This window comes from Rhodnius prolixus, unplaced genomic scaffold (genome assembly GCF_049639745.1).
Source record: "Rhodnius prolixus isolate KJV_2025 unplaced genomic scaffold, Rpr scaffold_30, whole genome shotgun sequence".
Taxonomy (NCBI): domain Eukaryota; kingdom Metazoa; phylum Arthropoda; class Insecta; order Hemiptera; family Reduviidae; genus Rhodnius; species Rhodnius prolixus.
Window position 1 is genome coordinate 142,284 of NW_027411638.1, and position 18,039 is coordinate 160,322.

The window sequence follows — 18,039 nt, forward strand, 5'->3', positions numbered from 1 at the left end:
CAGTAAAACGGAGTGTGTAAGAGCAGAAATTTTCATACGAATAATCTGTTGGTTACTGTGGGAATTTTTAAGGGCCCCATTTCACAGCAAAACCATGACCCAAAAAAATTTCAACTCTCAAAATATTCTCAACTAATGGATCTGTACTCAAGAAAACTATAGCATACTACTCAGTAATACAGAGTGTGTAAGAGCAGAAGGTTTCATACGAATAATCTGTTGTTTACTGTGGGAATTATAAGGGCACCATTTCACAGCAAAACCATGAGCCAAAAAAATTTCAACTCGCAATATCTTCTCAACTAATGGATCTGTACCCAAGAAAATTATAGCATACTACTCAGTAAAACAGAGTGTGTAAGAGCAGAAGGTTTCATACGAATAATCTGTTGTTTACTGTGGGAATTATAAGGGCACCATTTCACAGCAAAACCATGACCCAAAAAAATTTCAACTCGCAATATCTTCTCAACTAATAGATCTGTACCCAAGAAAATTATAGCATACTACTCAGTAAAACAGAGTGTGTAAGAGCAGAAAGTTTCACACGAAGAATCTGTTGTTTACTGTGGGAGTTATAAAGGCCCAATTTCACAGCAAAACCATGACCCAAAAAAATTTCAACTCTCAATATCTTCTCAAATAATGGATCTGTACTCAAGAAAACTATAGCATACTACTCAGTAAAACAGAGTGTGTAAGTGCACCAAATTTCATACGAATAATCTGTTGTTTACTGTGGGAATTATAAGGGCCCCATTTCACAGCAAAACCATGACCCAAAAAAATTTCAACTCTCAATATCTTCTCAACTAATGGATCTGTACTCAAGAAAACTATAGCATACTACTCAGTAAAACGGAGTGTGTAAGAGCAGATAGTTTCATACGAATAATCTGTTGCTTACAGTGGGAATTATAAGGGCCTCATTTCACAGCAAAACCATGACCCAAAAAAATTTCAACTCTCAATATATTCTCAACTAATGGATCTGTACTCAAGAAAACTATAGCATACTACTCAGTAATACAGAGTGTGTAAGAGCAGAAGGTTTCATACGAATAATCTGTTGTTTACTGTGGGAATTATAAGGGCACCATTTCACAGCAAAACCATGACCCAAAAAAATTTCAACTCTCAAAATATTCTCAACTAATGGATCTGTACTCAAGAAAACTATAGCATACTGCTCAGTAATACAGAGTGTGTAAGAGCAGAAGGTTTCATACGAATAATCTGTTGTTTACTGTGGGAATTATAAGGGCACCATTTCACAGCAAAACCATGACCCAAAAAAATTTCAACTCTCAATATCTTCTCAAATAATGGATCTGTACTCAAGAAAACTATAGCATACTACTCAGTAAAACAGAGTGTGTAAGTGCACCAAATTTCATACGAATAATCTGTTGTTTACTGTGGGAATTATATGGGCCCCATTTCACAGCAAAACCATGACCCAAAAAAATTTCAACTCTCAAAATATTCTCAACTAATAGATCTGTACCCAAGAAAATTATAGCATACTACTCAGTAAAACAGAGTGTGTAAGAGCAGAAAGTTTCACACGAAGAATCTGTTGTTTACTGTGGGAGTTATAAAGGCCCAATTTCACAGCAAAACCATGACCCAAAAAAATTTCAACTCTCAATATCTTCTCAAATAATGGATCTGTACTCAAGAAAACTATAGCATACTACTCAGTAAAACAGAGTGTGTAAGTGCACCAAATTTCATACGAATAATCTGTTGTTTACTGTGGGAATTATAAGGGCCCCATTTCACAGCAAAACCATGACCCAAAAAAATTTCAACTCTCAATATCTTCTCAACTAATGGATCTGTACTCAAGAAAGCTATAGCATACTACTCAGTAAAACGGAGTGTGTAAGAGCAGAAGGTTTCATACGAATAATCTGTTGTTTACTTTGGGAATTATAAGGGCACCATTTCACAGCAAAACCATGACCCAAAAAAATTTCAACTCGCAATATCTTCTCAACTAATGGATCTGTACCCAAGAAAATTATAGCATACTACTCAGTAAAACAGAGTGTGTAAGAGCAGAAAGTTTCACACGAAGAATCTGTTGTTTACTGCAGGAGTTATAAAGGCCCAATTTCACAGCAAAACCATGACCCAAAAAAATTTCAACTCTCAATATCTTCTCAAATAATGGAACTGTACTCAAGAAAACTATAGCATACTACTCAGTAAAACAGAGTGTGTAAGTGCACCAAATTTCATACGAATAATCTGTTGTTTACTGTGGGAATTATAAGGGCCCCATTTCACAGCAAAACCATGACCCAAAAAAATTTCAACTCTCAATATCTTCTCAACTAATGGATCTGTACTCAAGAAAACTATAGCATACTACTCAGTAAAACGGAGTGTGTAAGAGCAGAAAGTTTCATACGAATAATCTGTTGTTTACAGTGGGAATTATAAGGGCCTCATTTCTCAGCAAAACCATGACCCAAAAAAATTTCAACTCTCAATATATTCTCAACTAATGGATCTGTACTCAAGAAAACTATAGCATACTACTCAGTAATACAGAGTGTGTAAGAGCAGAAGGTTTCATACGAATAATCTGTTGTTTACTGTGGGAATTATAAGGGCACCATTTCACAGCAAAACCATGAGCCAAAAAAATTTCAACTCGCAATATCTTCTCAACTAATGGATCTGTACCCAAGAAAATTATAGCATACTACTCAGTAAAACAGAGTGTGTAAGAGCAGAAAGTTTCACACGAAAAATCTGTTGTTTACTGCAGGAGTTATAAAGGCCCAATTTCACAGCAAAACCATGACCCAAAAAAATTTCAACTCTCAATATCTTCTCAAATAATGGATCTGTACTCAAGAAAACTATAGCATACTACTCAGTAAAACAGAGTGTGTAAGTGCACCAAATTTCATACGAATAATCTGTTGTTTACTGTGGGAATTATAAGGGCCCCATTTCACAGCAAAACCGTGACCCAAAAAAATTTCAACTCTCAATATCTTCTCAACTAATGGATCTGTACTCAAGAAAGCTATAGCATACTACTCAGTAAAACGGAGTGTGTAAGAGCAGAAGGTTTCATACGAATAATCTGTTGTTTACTGTGGGAATTATAAGGGCACCATTTCACAGCAAAACCATGACCCAAAAAAATTTCAACTCGCAATATCTTCTCAACTAATGGATCTGTACCCAAGAAAATTATAGCATACTACTCAGTAAAACAGAGTGTGTAAGAGCAGAAAGTTTCACACGAAGAATCTGTTGTTTACTGCAGGAGTTATAAAGGCCCAATTTCACAGCAAAACCATGACCCAAAAAAATTTCAACTGTCAATATCTTCTCAAATAATGGATCTGTACTCAAGAAAACTATAGCATACTACTCAGTAAAACGGAGTGTGTAAGAGCAGAAAGTTTCATACGAATAATCTGTTGTTTACTGTGGAAATTATAAGGGCCCAATTACACAGCAAAACCATGACCCAAAAAAATTTCAACTCTTAATATCTTCTCAACTAATGAATCTGTACTCAAGAAAACTATAGCATACTACTCAGTAAAACAGAGTGTGTAAGAGCAGAAAGTTTCATACGAATAATCTGTTGTTTACTGTGGGAATTATAAAGGCCCAATTTCACAGCAAAACCATGACCCAAAAAAATTTCAACTCTCAATGTCTTCTCAACTAATGGATCTGTACTCAAGAAAACTATAGCATACTACTCAGTAAAACGGAGTGTGTAAGAGCAGAAATTTTCATACGAATAATCTGTTGGTTACTGTGGGAATTATAAGGGCCCCATTTCACAGCAAAACCATGACCCAAAAAAATTTCAACTCTCAAAATATTCTCAACTAATGGATCTGTACTCAAGAAAACTATAGCATACTACTCAGTAATACAGAGTGTGTAAGAGCAGAAGGTTTCATACGAATAATCTGTTGTTTACTGTGGGAATTATAAGGGCACCATTTCACAGCAAAACCATGAGCCAAAAAAATTTCAACTCGCAATATCTTCTCAACTAATGGATCTGTACCCAAGAAAATTATAGCATACTACTCAGTAAAACAGAGTGTGTAAGGGCAGAAAGTTTCACACGAAAAATCTGTTGTTTACTGCAGGAGTTATAAAGGCCCAATTTCACAGCAAAACCATGACCCAAAAAAATTTCAACTCTCAATATCTTCTCAAATAATGGATCTGTACTCAAGAAAACTATAGCATACTACTCAGTAAAACAGAGTGTGTAAGTGCACCAAATTTCATACGAATAAACTGTTGTTTACTGTGGGAATTATAAGGGCCCCATTTCACAGCAAAACCGTGACCCAAAAAAATTTCAACTCTCAATATCTTCTCAACTAATGGATCTGTACTCAAGAAAGCTATAGCATACTACTCAGTAAAACGGAGTGTGTAAGAGCAGAAGGTTTCATACGAATAATCTGTTGTTTACTGTGGGAATTATAAGGGCACCATTTCACAGCAAAACCATGACCCAAAAAAATTTCAACTCGCAATATCTTCTCAACTAATGGATCTGTACCCAAGAAAATTATAGCATACTACTCAGTAAAACAGAGTGTGTAAGAGCAGAAGGTTTCATACGAATAATCTTTACCCACTCTGTTTTACTTAGTAGTATGCCTTAGTTTTCTTGAGTACAGATCCATTAGTTGAGAAGATATTGAGAGTTGAAATTTTTTTGGGTCATGGTTTTGCTGTGAAATGGGGCCCTTATAATTCCCACAGTAAACAACAGATTATTCGTATGAAACGTTCTGCTCTTACACACTCCGTTTTACTGAGTAGTATGCTATAGTTTTCTTGAGTACAGATCCATTAGTTGAGAAGATATTGGGAGTTGAATTTTTTTTGGGTCATGGTTTTGCTGTGAAATGGGGCCCTTACAATTCCCACAGTAAACAACAGATTATTCGTATGAAACTTTCTGCTCTTACACACTCTGTTTTGCTGATTAGTATGCTAATGTCGAATTCGATGGTTATTCTATAATGATGGGTGGGGTAGGTGTTGGCGGAGTGGGGATGGCGGCCATCTTGCACAAAAAAGGTGCACATTTTAGGTGCGCCAGAACCGCCATTTTCCCTCTACTAACATATCCTAAATATCAAAATTCAGCAATGTTTATTCACGTACTATTTCGTACTAATTTCATTTGAAAAGGTGAAAAATACGATGAAAAATTCTATTTCGTAAATTTAAGATGATTGCAATATCGTACTTTCTGTCACGAACAGTAAGAAAACTAATACAATTGGTTATTAATATAATAAAAATTATTGTAAATATTATTTTTATACTTACCTTACTCACATTCCATCTTCTTATTAAACAATGTTTCTAGAAAATACAGAATTAAATGAAATAAAATCAGTGATATAGAAGACACGAAAGTCAGCAAGACATTCTCATATGATTCTAAAGATTTTCTTATAACTGCCGAGTGTTAACTAAATGTTAGTTGTTTTCAACTAAGGGCACACTAAAGCATTTTAAGGTGAGCGCAACGCCTCAGAATCCTTACTTAAAACAATTTACATAATAAGGATTTCGAACGAAAGCAGATATTTAATAGACGGCTAGAGAAAAGTAAGAAATTTAAACCGTTCAAGATGTTTAAACTTTCTGTCATGCGGTTTTCTTAAAGCTCATAGTTTTTGTCAATAAACTCGTTAAAATTTAGTGAAATGACATTTAAGAGTGTCTACTATCTTTATTCCCTAAAACGGCCTTAAAAATGAAAGTGCCTGGGGGAAAAAAAAAATTTCATACAAATGTCCATATGTTTTTATATGGTTTCATTAATTAATATTCGAGTCTTAATGAAGCAAGCAAGATTGGTTTTCAAAAATCAGAGAAAAATTTAAAAAACCTGTGGCTTCTTTGCATACCTAATCACGTCATGTTTTTTTAAAGTTTGAATTTTAGTGACTCAATTTAATCCTTGCTAATACTATTTTAGTTGCCTTACCAACTCCTACTTTCTGGAATAAAAAAATTCACATAGAAGTTGTAGTCAACATAAGTGGTGCATAACGTGAAGTGCAAAGAAACTCTTTCAGAGCCAATGCACAATGAATCTACAAAGCGAAAAAATTGACTCTGTAAAGAGACCTTACCAGTACAATCGATTTTCATCAAAACCTTGTTACGAAGTCCATTAGCATACTTTAACAAAATATCCAATCAGAACTATTTCTCCCTTTTTTTGGAGGATATGCTGACCATCGCCAAGCAAACCCAATACATAGTTCACAATTGTTTTTGAAAGAGAAAGAAGAAAGTAAATAATTCTGATTGCAAATTCTCAGGTCATGTTTTAACTTCAACTACATGGCTATACTAAAAATAAAATTAAAAATTCTTTTTTTAATGTTGGAACACTTAACTAAAAGAAAACCGTGAAAGATTTCAACGTTGAATTGGCTTATTATTAAGTAAAGGATATACTCACGGAAAATTTGTGTTCTGGATCATCGGAAGAGATAGTCTAAAAATTAAAACATAAAATAAGCAAATACTTAGGAAAATAGTACTAATTCTACATAGTACAGAAAGAAAAAAATGTATTAAATGCATCCACTTCTGATTCTTCTGAACATTAAAGTATAAATGCCTAAAAATAATTACCTAAATTATCTACTAATTAGTGTAAAAGAACAATATTTAATAAATCCAGATTTTGGAATTGTAGCTTTGTGAAATCTAGGCAAATCGCCAATATTTTTCACGTTTTTAAGTTGAGATGAATGTTGATGAATGCAATTAATTGAAAAGTAAAATAAATAACAACAAAAAACTAAATTATCTAATGAGCTATTACTCATAGAAATAGAAATTATTACAATGTAATAATTTGGCAAAACTAGGCTCCACCCTGTCTTGCTGATTCATACACCATTATTCCAAAATAACATTGAAAAATTTTTAATGTAATAAATACTGTGCTTTAGTTTCAATCAGTTCACTGTAACGGCTGTTGAATGAGTTCTACTCAATAAGACGTACTTGGGAGCAATCAACGACCTGCTGCATTGATGAATGTGTAATATTTCCCCTACGTTATTTAACGTTCTACTTCAGTTGGTATAAATATATAGATAATAATTTATAGAAATAATAAAAAAATACTCACACTTTCACCGGAGTCCCGAAAGAAATATTCCTGAAACAGGAAAAAAAATATACTTTAAATAAAAACATGGCAATACTTCAACACTTGTCACATCTTTCTAACTACAATAGTTAGTTTATGTCCCTTCGACTCATGCGTCTGTTGTGACATTATCAAATCCCAAATGATAAACTTAACATTAAAAAATAGATTAGTAGCTATAGGTTGGAAAACTACGTGGCTAGCTTGACGGGGAGCTCAAGCACAGGAGATTATTGAAATTATACAAAGGACAACTAAGCCTTGGCTGTTAATCTAACCAGTACACAAATGAATAAAATTAAAAAATGAAAAGGTAAGATCAAATTTGAAAACTACTTCCTTTTACGCACAGTTTTGAAAGTTCTTTTGGTAAAATGGTATGATCATAGCGTAGTTCTCCATCATTGGTTGGTAGACTTATGTAAGCATGCTGCAGTAAGGAAGCGAAAAGTTATTCAAATATATACTTCATTTAGGAATGCCGCAAAAAGCAAATTCATTCACCTCTTTAAAGAACATAAGTACATAACATTTTGGCCTAGGAATTCTTAGTAAACAAATTCTTAACAGCGAGACTATGCAACTTCTACTTCGTTCAACAATTTAATAGATAGAATTATGGGGAATATTCGCATTACTTATAACAGGTTCTCACAAAAATTTGGTTATGCCGATTACTTATACCGAATGTAGCTATGAAATAGTACATTGTCCACTTTCAAAAGCCAAACCTTTCACAGATGGAGAATTCAACGAAGAAGATGGAAGAGAGATTGTTATTGTTAAACAGTCTTAACTAATTAGTACATTCTTATTTCAATTGTGGCACTCAACGCAATGTAAAATTATGAATTCATTTGATGTTGATTTCTTTCATTCGTTTTTATATTTCACCATTGCAGAAAAAAATCGCTTTGCGAACAAATAATTGGCTACGAAAAGGTAACAAATTTTTACCTTTTAAATAAACTCAAAAATTCAAAAGTGAACCTAACTTTTCTTATTGAAAACAAAATGTCAGACTTGAATCTGTTATTATTACAGCAATGAAACTTCCAATATTCGACAATGAGATGTTATTATATTTGCCTCGAAACGAGAGAGGATAGATCAGATCAAAGTTCAGGATTACTTATACCGAATGTAGCTATGAAATAGTACATTGTCCACTTTCAAAAGCCAAACCTTTCACAGATGGAGAATTCAACGAAGAAGAAGGAAGAGAGATTGTTATTGTTAAACAGTCTTAACTCTAAATTTCAACTCTCAATATCTTCTCAATATTATTAAGATAATTCTATGAACTATACTGTCAAAAACTTTTTAAGGAAAAAAATAGTTTTATCTCACTTTTTTCCTCCAGTGGTGTCTTGGAAGCGTTCTGAGGATCTGAAAACATTATTTTCCAAGTTTCAGTGATTTTGCAGTTAATATTTATAATAAATTATTTTTACTAAAAATAAAAAAAGTAAGCACGTTTTTTATTCATTTACGCATTTTTTGTATCCTGAACCGTACTAACACTTGACCAGTTGGTTTCTTATAGATATCGCGTTTTATTTACAGTTTATGTTTGTACCAATTTATGTAAAGGTATTTTTAAAATAAGTTCGAGTTAACTGTAGAGATTTGGACGATTTCTCGTCTCCATTTTAAAAAAAGGCCACTAACGAACTTCTGAACTTAATCAAGTAGAGGAGTAAGTCTGCCAAGTTTTAGTGCAAATCATCTTTTCGTTCTACATTTCTGTTGGTAGCTTGATTCAGTTGATTCAGATCCCATGATGAGCATCAGAAAACTTTCAAGTAAATGAATACTTTTCCATTAATCATAAATCAGCCAGCATGGTTGCCAGAATTAGAACCTATTTTTAAAACCCTAGTAATTTCATCGGATAGCGCCGAAGAGTTGGCTCACAGATGGATTCAAGTCGTAGAAAATGACTGTAAAAATGTTAAGAAATGAGAATGTGGAATGCAGAGTGAAGAACGCACAGATCTTTGTTGTACTCTAGTGAATCAGAATGAACTTACTTTTCTGACGATTGCCTTCACGTGTTGTCCATTCTGAAAAAAAATAAACAAATCGTTTTGAAAATAAGCAACAACTGTTATCAAAATAATGTGGTATCATACTAGGGCGGAACTGTAGCCGAGGACCGGTTGTGGAATGAAGCAGGCAGCACAATTTTGGATTTGCTAACGAAAAGCAAAAACTGGACATAGTAAATTGATAACTATGAATATATTAACTAATTATACTAATCAACTTGAAGGACATAACTATAACAATCAAGTGAAGAAACAATACCTTGAATTAAAGAATTAAAAAATAATAAATCCAGAATTAACGGCAATTCTCTTAAAAATTAACTTCTATCACTAAATAATATCGCTTCCAATAATTTACAGATTCATCATAATCCATAACAAAAACTTAAAGTTTAAAATGTTAAGTATAAGTGTTGATTAAACGCCAAAAGCTACACAAATCAGCTGATTACTAGCATACCCAACATTTCATTCATGCTTAGTTGATATAATTTAAGTAATTTTGCTGCATTAACTTTTCCTTCACATTTTTTAGAATTTATTAGATGTCACAAACCCTTATGCTAGCCAGTTCGTTCATAATATTTTTTTGTTATAATTATGATAAAATGTATATTATATCTTCGTTATTAAATAGGTAGTTTACTTTAACACTAATCCAAATTATTCTTCTGATTTAGATAAAAGATTAAAGATTTAATATGCCCTTTATTCTGAAGTTGTCACATATACATGCATGTTAAAATAATTTGTTTTCGTTCTACAAAGTAAAAATTTTACCTTTAAATAACTCGAAAACTACTCGATAAATTTAGTTTATATTTTATCTGTTAATGAAGACTACTATTGTCTATATGTGTGTAAAATTTAGTGAAAATATATCGAGTAGAAAACGAGATATTTAGGGTTAAAGTTTGTTTCCGTTCTATAAAGTGAAACCCTTAACTTCAAATATCTCGAAAACTACTCGATAGATATTGGTTATATTTTATCTGTTTATGGAGACTACTATTGTCTATAAATATGTAAAATTTAGTAAAAATTTATCGAGCAAAAAACGAGATATTTAAGGTTAAAGTTTGTTTCCGTTCTATAAAGTGAATAACTACTTGATAGATTTTGTTTATACTTTATCTGTTTATGAAGACTACTATTGTCTATAAATGTGTAAAATTTAGTGAAAATCTATCGAGTAGAAAACGAGATATATAGGGTTAAAGTTTGTTTCCGTTCTATAAAGAGAAAATTTTAACTTCAAATATCTTGAAAACTGCTTGATAGATTTTGTTTATATTTTATCTGTTTATGGAGACTACTATTGTCTACAAATGTGTAAAATTTAAAACATCTATAGAGCAAAAAACGAGATATTTAGGGTTAAAGTTTGTTTCCGTTCTATAAAGTGAAAACTTTAACTTCAAATATCTCGAAAACTACTCGATAGATTTTGGTAATATTTGATCTGTTTATGGAGACTACTATTGTCTATAAATGTGTAAAATTTAGTAAAAATCTATAGAGCAAAAAACAAGATATTTAGGGTTAAAGTTTGTTTCCGTTCTATGAAGTGAATATTTTAACTTCAAATATCTCGAAAACTACTTGATTGATTTTGTTTATACTTTATCTGTTTATGGAAACTACTATTGTCTATAAATGTGTAAAATTTGGTGAAAATCTATCGAGCAAAAAACGAGATATTTAGGGTTCAAGTTTGTTCCCGTTCTATAAAGTGAAAACTTTAACTTCAAATATTTCGAAAACTGCTTCATAGATTTTCTTTATACTTTATCTGTTTATGAAGACTACTATTGTCTATATGTGTGTAAAATTTAGTGAAAATCTATTGAGCAGAAAACAAGATATTTAGGGTTCAAGTTTGTTTCCGTTCTATAAAGTGAAAACTTTAGCTTCAAATATCTCGAAAACTACTCGATAGATTTTGTTTATATTTTATTTATTTATGGAGACTACTATTGTCTATAAATGTGTAAAATTTAGTGAAAATCTATCGAGTAGAAAACGAGATATTTAGGGTCAAGTTTGTTCCCGTTCTATAAAGTGAAAACTTTAACTTCAAATATTTCGAAAACTGCTTCATAGATTTTCTTTATACTTTATCTGTTTATGAAGACTACTATTGTCTATATGTGTGTAAAATTTAGTGAAAATCTATCGAGCAGAAAACGAGATATTTAGGGATAAAATTTGTTTCTGTCAATGTTGGGTGTTTTTCATCGTTACGCTTATTCGTGCAGTTTTTGACGATCAACCCTTATACAGGTGTCCTACCGGACAGTTTTAATAAAACTATTCTTCCCTAAATTAATTTCACTAAATTTGGTATGAATTCCAAGCTTCTGGGCAATTTTCTCCAAACTCAGAATTTATTAAAACTAATTTGGTTTCTATTGATATCATTCCTTTGTTAGAAACGTATAAAATGCTAAAAGAAAAACTTCGCATTTCTCTGAGATTTTTTTTTAAACATACATACAATCATGCTAATATGGATAAAAAGTGTTAGGACATTGATGGCGACGATGTATCCAAACAATTTACAAGTTATACTCTAATAACTCATTAATAGGACATAATACTTCCAATAAAAACTAAAATTGAAAATTTGACTCGACCTTTTACTACACTAAGACGTATAGTTTATAGAAATAAATAAATTAACTTACATATTTTTTAAAATCTTTGTTCGCTCCATATTTACGCTGTAAAAATAATAAATCACAATTGATAACCAAAAATAAAATCAAAGTTAATATAATTTATTCAATTAGGTACTCAGGTTTATTAGGAATTTAAGATCATTTAACTCATTACTGACAGAAAAAAGTATAAACTTACCTCACTCGATCTTGTCTTAGCTTTTTTCTCAACACACTGTAAAAATATTACAAAAATATTAATTTTTATCACTTTTGAATGTTTCAATAAAAAATGATAGCGGATAAACTTAGGTATGGGTACATAGAATACCATTTTATAGATCTATTAAGTGACCTTCGCCAGCAGAGACTGCACTAATGTTAATACAAGAAGTAGCATATTGCTTCCTAAGAACAGTAAGGGAGTACGAGAGATTAAATTAGTGAACTAGCAATATCTTTTCATTACAAAATCCTTAATTTAAAAATAACAAAACTGCTTACATAAATTAGATTCAGTATTGATGATGTAGATACCTGAAACCATATGATGAACCATGATTAGGAATCAAGTAATAAATAGTTTTATTAAATTCTAAAAGAATGTTCAAGCAAGGCTAGGACTGAGTAAAGTTGACTTACAGAAGCTTTATCATCATCTTCGTACCACATGCGCCTTTTCTTCATCTGTTTTCTCTTCTGAAACAGATAAAATCTGCCGTGTACACTCACACGACCTTCTCTCACTAAAATTATTACAAATCTAACTTTCAAATATGAAACTAAACGTACTAACAGATTACAGATGATATCAAAAATTATAGTTTAAAGTATCTAAATATAGATTAGGTCCACAAAGTTGTATTTATTTATTTATTTTTAAGGATTATCCTAAAAATATAGATTTAATCTTTATTCGATTTATTAAGATTCAGTCAGTTAAAAACAGTTTTTTCTTTTAACTAAATTTTAATAGTTGTTTCAAAAGTATGTAGTCTTTTTTAAGCTTAAGACAGTATTCATCTGTTTTTAATAACCTACTTTAAAAAATACAAAAAACAATAACAAGATAATTGATTACTTTAAGTTAAAGAAGGTCTTTATGACAGAATAATTTATTTTTAAGCCAATATATTTTGTGTAAGGCCCGAAAAGTATTCATTTTTTATGTGGTAAACTGAGATCCCCACGCGACCAAGTTTTGTATCTTTTAATGATTCTAACATTTAAAACTGAATATGGCCGCAAAAATAAAATTGTAGACTTATACACTGTCAATAATTCAATCAGAACTTATTCCCATTTTTACCTGATTAACTTTGACTCATGCACATAATATAGTAAGAAATCAATCGCCTTTTCGAAGTTGAGCATAACTACATGAATGGGTTTTGCAAGTTACTTTCGGTTGGTTTGGGCTTCGTATATACGTATCGGAAATAAACTACTTTTGAAAAACTTAAAAAAAAAAGTTAATTAAACAAAAAACTAATAACGCTGCTATCTTTTTTTGAAAAATATTTTTGACAAGCTTTCTACGAAATTCCTAGTACATTACACTACAGTGGCACTGCGGTAAACACCGCTATAATTTAATTTTTAACTTACATTTCTGGAAGAAAGAGTTCTCAGTTTTGGTTGGGTACAGTATTTTCCTGAACCCTGAAAAATAATATTTGTTTTAATAATTATCAAAATTAGAAATTACCAAAAACTGATAATATTGTAAAGTAAAATCGCACTTAGATCAAATCTAATTTCCTTCAAATTAGAAATTTTGACCGCAAGGTTTTTATTTTGATATTATAAAGTGTTCGAAAAATTATTCTGTTAAAAGGCACTTATGGATGATCCATTTTATTGCCAGATCTCCTGGTATAAACTTACACTAGTCAAATTCGAACATCTTGTAGATTTCTTTTTTTGTTCCGAAGTTGCACGATTTGAGTACTTCCTTTTACTATGCAGAGAGAAAGTAAGTAATTCCTTAAACAAAAATAAATAATTTAATTTTAATAACTTCCTGATAGGTTGTTGAGGTGTAAGTTAATACGATACAATAGTTGGATACACACTCCTAACTAGGTTTCACATAGGCAACATTATTTACTTGATTTTCTCATTTAGCACATTAAATAAAATCCAAGGTTTGGACTCGAAATCAAATCAAATACCACAACTCGAGTACTTGGGCTAGGATTTAGGCTTAAAGCCTTATTAACTTCATAAGGTTGTCTCTTAAAGCTATTTATTCTTCCTGTCTAAGGTTGTACAACCATCTTAGACCATCAACGACAAGCAGTGCGATGTTCAATGACATCTCCTAGTTTCTATTTAACATATAACGTAATTTTAACATTTTTCTACACATTTTTTTCAGCAGTGACATAAAATTGGCCGCACGGGGTCGCTGTTGCATGCAGCTTCTTGGGCGTTGCAATCCCACGAGTTCCTAGCACAGTACTCTATGCACTTTCACTATACAATAACGACATTTACTCTACATACGCGTAAATAAACACACCAATGCACCTTCCCCTTGGAGAGAGTGTCGTCGGCAAAAGGAGTAAACCCTTTAAATCCAAGTTGTTTCGAACTTTGGCCGTTGGGCCGACTATCCTACCCAGCAAAACCTTAGTATGTCTCGAAACCTCTAGCGAAAAAATGAGAAGACTAGAGCCGTACATGGGCTGTAATGCCAAAATAAATAGAAAGAAGAAAAAGAAATAAAATTACAAATACATTGAAAGAGACAATAACGGTTTTCATAAGTGCTCATAACTTTTGAAGGGAACTAAATGAGCCATAATGTAAGTACAGAGTCTAAAGATTAATAGTTTGAAACCAATAAGCGTCCATGTTTTTGTGAACATTAGACGCATTGAAGGATTGCATTACGTTTTTTAGTTACAAGAAGGTATTTTTTTTATACGCTCAGTTATTAATAATTAACATTAATCTAAGAATCTCAACTCATCACAATCCTGAAAAATAAAATAATGTAAAATTAAAATAGAAGATACTTTTGATTTTATATGAGGTAAATACAATTTTGAAAATTAAGCATGGTCTCTATAGCATATATTAAATTAGACTCTAGAAGGATTAGGTACATTAACCTCCTTGAATTTAGGCAATCCTTAGACAATGAGAACTGCAGCTATAGTCTGACTGAAGCTCTTCATAACGACTACTCTTCTTCACAAAACTCTACAAGCTTGACTCCCACAGTGCTAAGTCTGCAATGAGTCAAATAACCGGGCTTGCAAAGACGTACCAATCTCTTACACGGCAATGCTGTTATTCTACTGTTTTTCCTGAAAAAAAAATCCTACACAGTCCAACCGAGGCCCATTTTAGAATGCATATGCGTCCTAAGTCAGCCACTGGCCATGTTATGTCTTTAGTAATCCTACACGAATTTGCCTACTTAATAAGCGTGAGGTTTCTTCCTACCATTTCGATTAGCAATGGAGTAAAATAACTATGTAATAACATACACGCAAATGTGTTATTACATTATGTTACTTACGCGACTTAGGTTATTTATTGAAGAATCTTCCATTCCAGAAATAATTTGAGCCTTTAATGCCTAAAAAAGATTGTATAATGATGTAATTTTCTTCATAAGTGTCAAAAGTAGAACTTATTTTACTTGGACTATTTAACTAAAACTTACGTTTTCTAATGCCGTAAAGTGTTTCATGTATCTTTGCGTATCTTCCCTCTGAAATAAATAAATAATTCAAATTTAATCATTATCTTAATCCTAAAGTATTATTTTATTCAATTGTAATTTCGTTCGAGCAAAATTGATCTCGGTTTCTTCTCTATGTTTTTGTTGAAGTAATTTGTTGAAAAAATAAAATTTTAATATTACTAGTATTGTATTTTTCAAAAAAAAAGAAGCATTATTACTATTATATAAACTCGAACAGTTCAAAACTTTTCAAGCGAATTTCAAGCACAATGTTCACATTGTGCAATTGTCATTTTTGAAACATGACAATTTTATAAATACGAACATCAAACAATCGACTCTTTTTTATAAAAAGAAGGAATGAAAAACGTTTTCTCACCGCAGTGAGAATAACTCTACACAATAACCTAAGTGGCAGCTAATAAGGTATTCAACAGATATACTCACCTCTTGGGTTGCCAAGGAATATCTTTCAGATGCCACTTCCTGTAGAATGAAATTAAAAATTCATTATTCATTAGATTTTATTTAAATATGTGTAATGAGGATTGTAAGGGGCATTCACAACACGTATGGAATATATATATGTTCACAATACGTCTTGTTACGAATGATAGTGGAAATTATAATTGCAATACGTTATTCACTACTTAATGTTAAAATTTAAATTGTTCACTTACTCTTCTTAATTTGCGAATTCTTCTTTTAATTTCCTGATCTAAATTTACTTCGGCTGCAATTTCCTGTGAAATAGAAAAAAAAATCAAATTAAACTTTGCTAGACAATTTGCTAGGTAAAGTAATTGCTTGTTTTTTTTTTCAGACGGGCATAACGACCATCTTTAGATTGGGTGTTGTGGACGGAGGCGGAAACACATGCTTTACTACAACTTTTAGCTACACGCGGGATTTGAGCTGGGATCTGCTACTTACAAAGCCAAATTCGTGACCATTACACCGAAGTTATTCTTATATAATTTTTAATTACTTATTTATTTCAGCTTCTAGGAAACATTAGTCCACAGCAAGGAATTGGGTTTGCATATTTCATACAAATGAAGGCCGCTGTAGTAAGTCAAAATTGTAAATAGAATCGTTAAAAAAAACACTTCATTAACTTACAAAAAAAAATAATGAAAGACTAAAATTAATGTTAATATCATTTCTTGAAAGTAATATATTATACATGTAATTTTCTCGAAGCCCGAATGCCGTAATATTTAGGAAAAATAGTTCAAGATGAAAACAATATTCTTACTTTATTTATTGCCAAATAACAGTTTAGTTTCAATAAAATTAATACGTTATTTTTTAAAAAAAAGTATTTAGTAGCACACTAAGCAAATTATGCATGCATGAAGGCACATTTTGTAAAATCCTTAATAAAATAAGAGTCACAAGCGTCAAAATAAAAATATTGCCTTAATCGACTTCCTCGGCGACATGGAAGATCTTCTGCCTTGTAGCTGAAAAGTAGTTTTATATGAAATATCTGTATAACATTCTCTTACTATAATTTAAATGTTCAGTTTTTCTTAAACTTTTTACTGGATGATTATCTTCCTTTAAAGTTCTACTTTTATTCATAGAACATTCTGTTAAGAAGATTTATATAGCTAGTTGGCTGGTTATAATCCCACACTTCACTTACATTACCTTATTTAAAGGGTTTAAGCTTAGAGTGTGCTGCGAGAGTAGAAACAATGCTTTCCGCCACTACTTCATTAGTTTTGGAAATAGTAAGTTTGCGGCATTAAAGGGTATTTTAACGTTATATCGCATAATCGCCCGAATTCCCAGATTTAAATTGGTATTTTTTTTACCGCTTAGTTTTTTTTTTTAATAAGTTGTTGTAATTATAAATTAATAGTAAAGGGCAAGCCCAATTTGCTGGTTAAAAACAAAGAGAGAAAAAAGAACCTGAATTAGCATGCAAATAATTAAATGGACTGGGATTTAAAATACAAGAATTTAATTTAACATACCGAATTTATTGTCAGGCTTTCTGTTCGTTTTTCGTTTAACGACCTGAACTCCTGCCAATTAAGAAAAAAATAAATACATAAAGATAATACAGTGTATAATTCATAAATACATAAATCTAACAATAATGGGGTAAAATTGAAACACCCAAAACAAGACCATTCCTTTGGTAAGGAGTGTTCAAGGAACTGAGAAGAGTAACATTCCTTCAATGGTTAAATCTATAATAGAGAGATCTAACTGAGCACTCGGTGATATAATTGCTCTAATCATTGCTTAATGTTGCTCAAAGGAGCATCTTATGCTTCCTCTGGTTTACCAAAAATATTAAAAGAACTACAAGGTAACGAAATGGACAATGTCACTTTGATTGAGGGAACCAGTATTTATACTGGTCTGTTAACCCCACAAATCGTTTTTGTGGCCCAAAAATTGAAATTTGAG

At 31.6% G+C, this 18,039-nt stretch overlaps 1 protein-coding gene across 3 annotated transcripts in view; it reads right to left on the reverse strand.

Annotated features, from left to right (window-relative positions):
• LOC141462324 (uncharacterized) overlaps positions 1 to 18,039 on the reverse strand; it is a 67,493-nt gene that overhangs the window by 18,172 nt on the left and 31,282 nt on the right. Inside the window, exons 24-40 of one of the 3 annotated variants that reach the window (XM_074144083.1) lie at positions 17,598 to 17,648; positions 17,034 to 17,078; positions 16,293 to 16,355; positions 16,060 to 16,098; positions 15,592 to 15,639; positions 15,445 to 15,504; positions 13,800 to 13,898; positions 13,521 to 13,574; positions 12,555 to 12,611; positions 12,417 to 12,449; positions 12,112 to 12,147; positions 11,940 to 11,975; positions 9,235 to 9,267; positions 8,552 to 8,590; positions 7,181 to 7,210; positions 6,500 to 6,535; positions 5,350 to 5,385 (exon numbers count right to left, since the gene is read on the reverse strand). In XM_074144083.1, the coding sequence (XP_074000184.1) occupies positions 5,350 to 5,385; positions 6,500 to 6,535; positions 7,181 to 7,210; positions 8,552 to 8,590; positions 9,235 to 9,267; positions 11,940 to 11,975; positions 12,112 to 12,147; positions 12,417 to 12,449; positions 12,555 to 12,611; positions 13,521 to 13,574; positions 13,800 to 13,898; positions 15,445 to 15,504; positions 15,592 to 15,639; positions 16,060 to 16,098; positions 16,293 to 16,355; positions 17,034 to 17,078; positions 17,598 to 17,648 (795 nt within the window). The remainder of the gene's footprint in view (positions 1 to 5,349; positions 5,386 to 6,499; positions 6,536 to 7,180; positions 7,211 to 8,551; positions 8,591 to 9,234; positions 9,268 to 11,939; positions 11,976 to 12,111; positions 12,148 to 12,416; positions 12,450 to 12,554; positions 12,612 to 13,520; positions 13,575 to 13,799; positions 13,899 to 15,444; positions 15,505 to 15,591; positions 15,640 to 16,059; positions 16,099 to 16,292; positions 16,356 to 17,033; positions 17,079 to 17,597; positions 17,649 to 18,039) is intronic. The other 2 variants (XM_074144084.1, XM_074144085.1) reach the window with 2 other exon arrangements.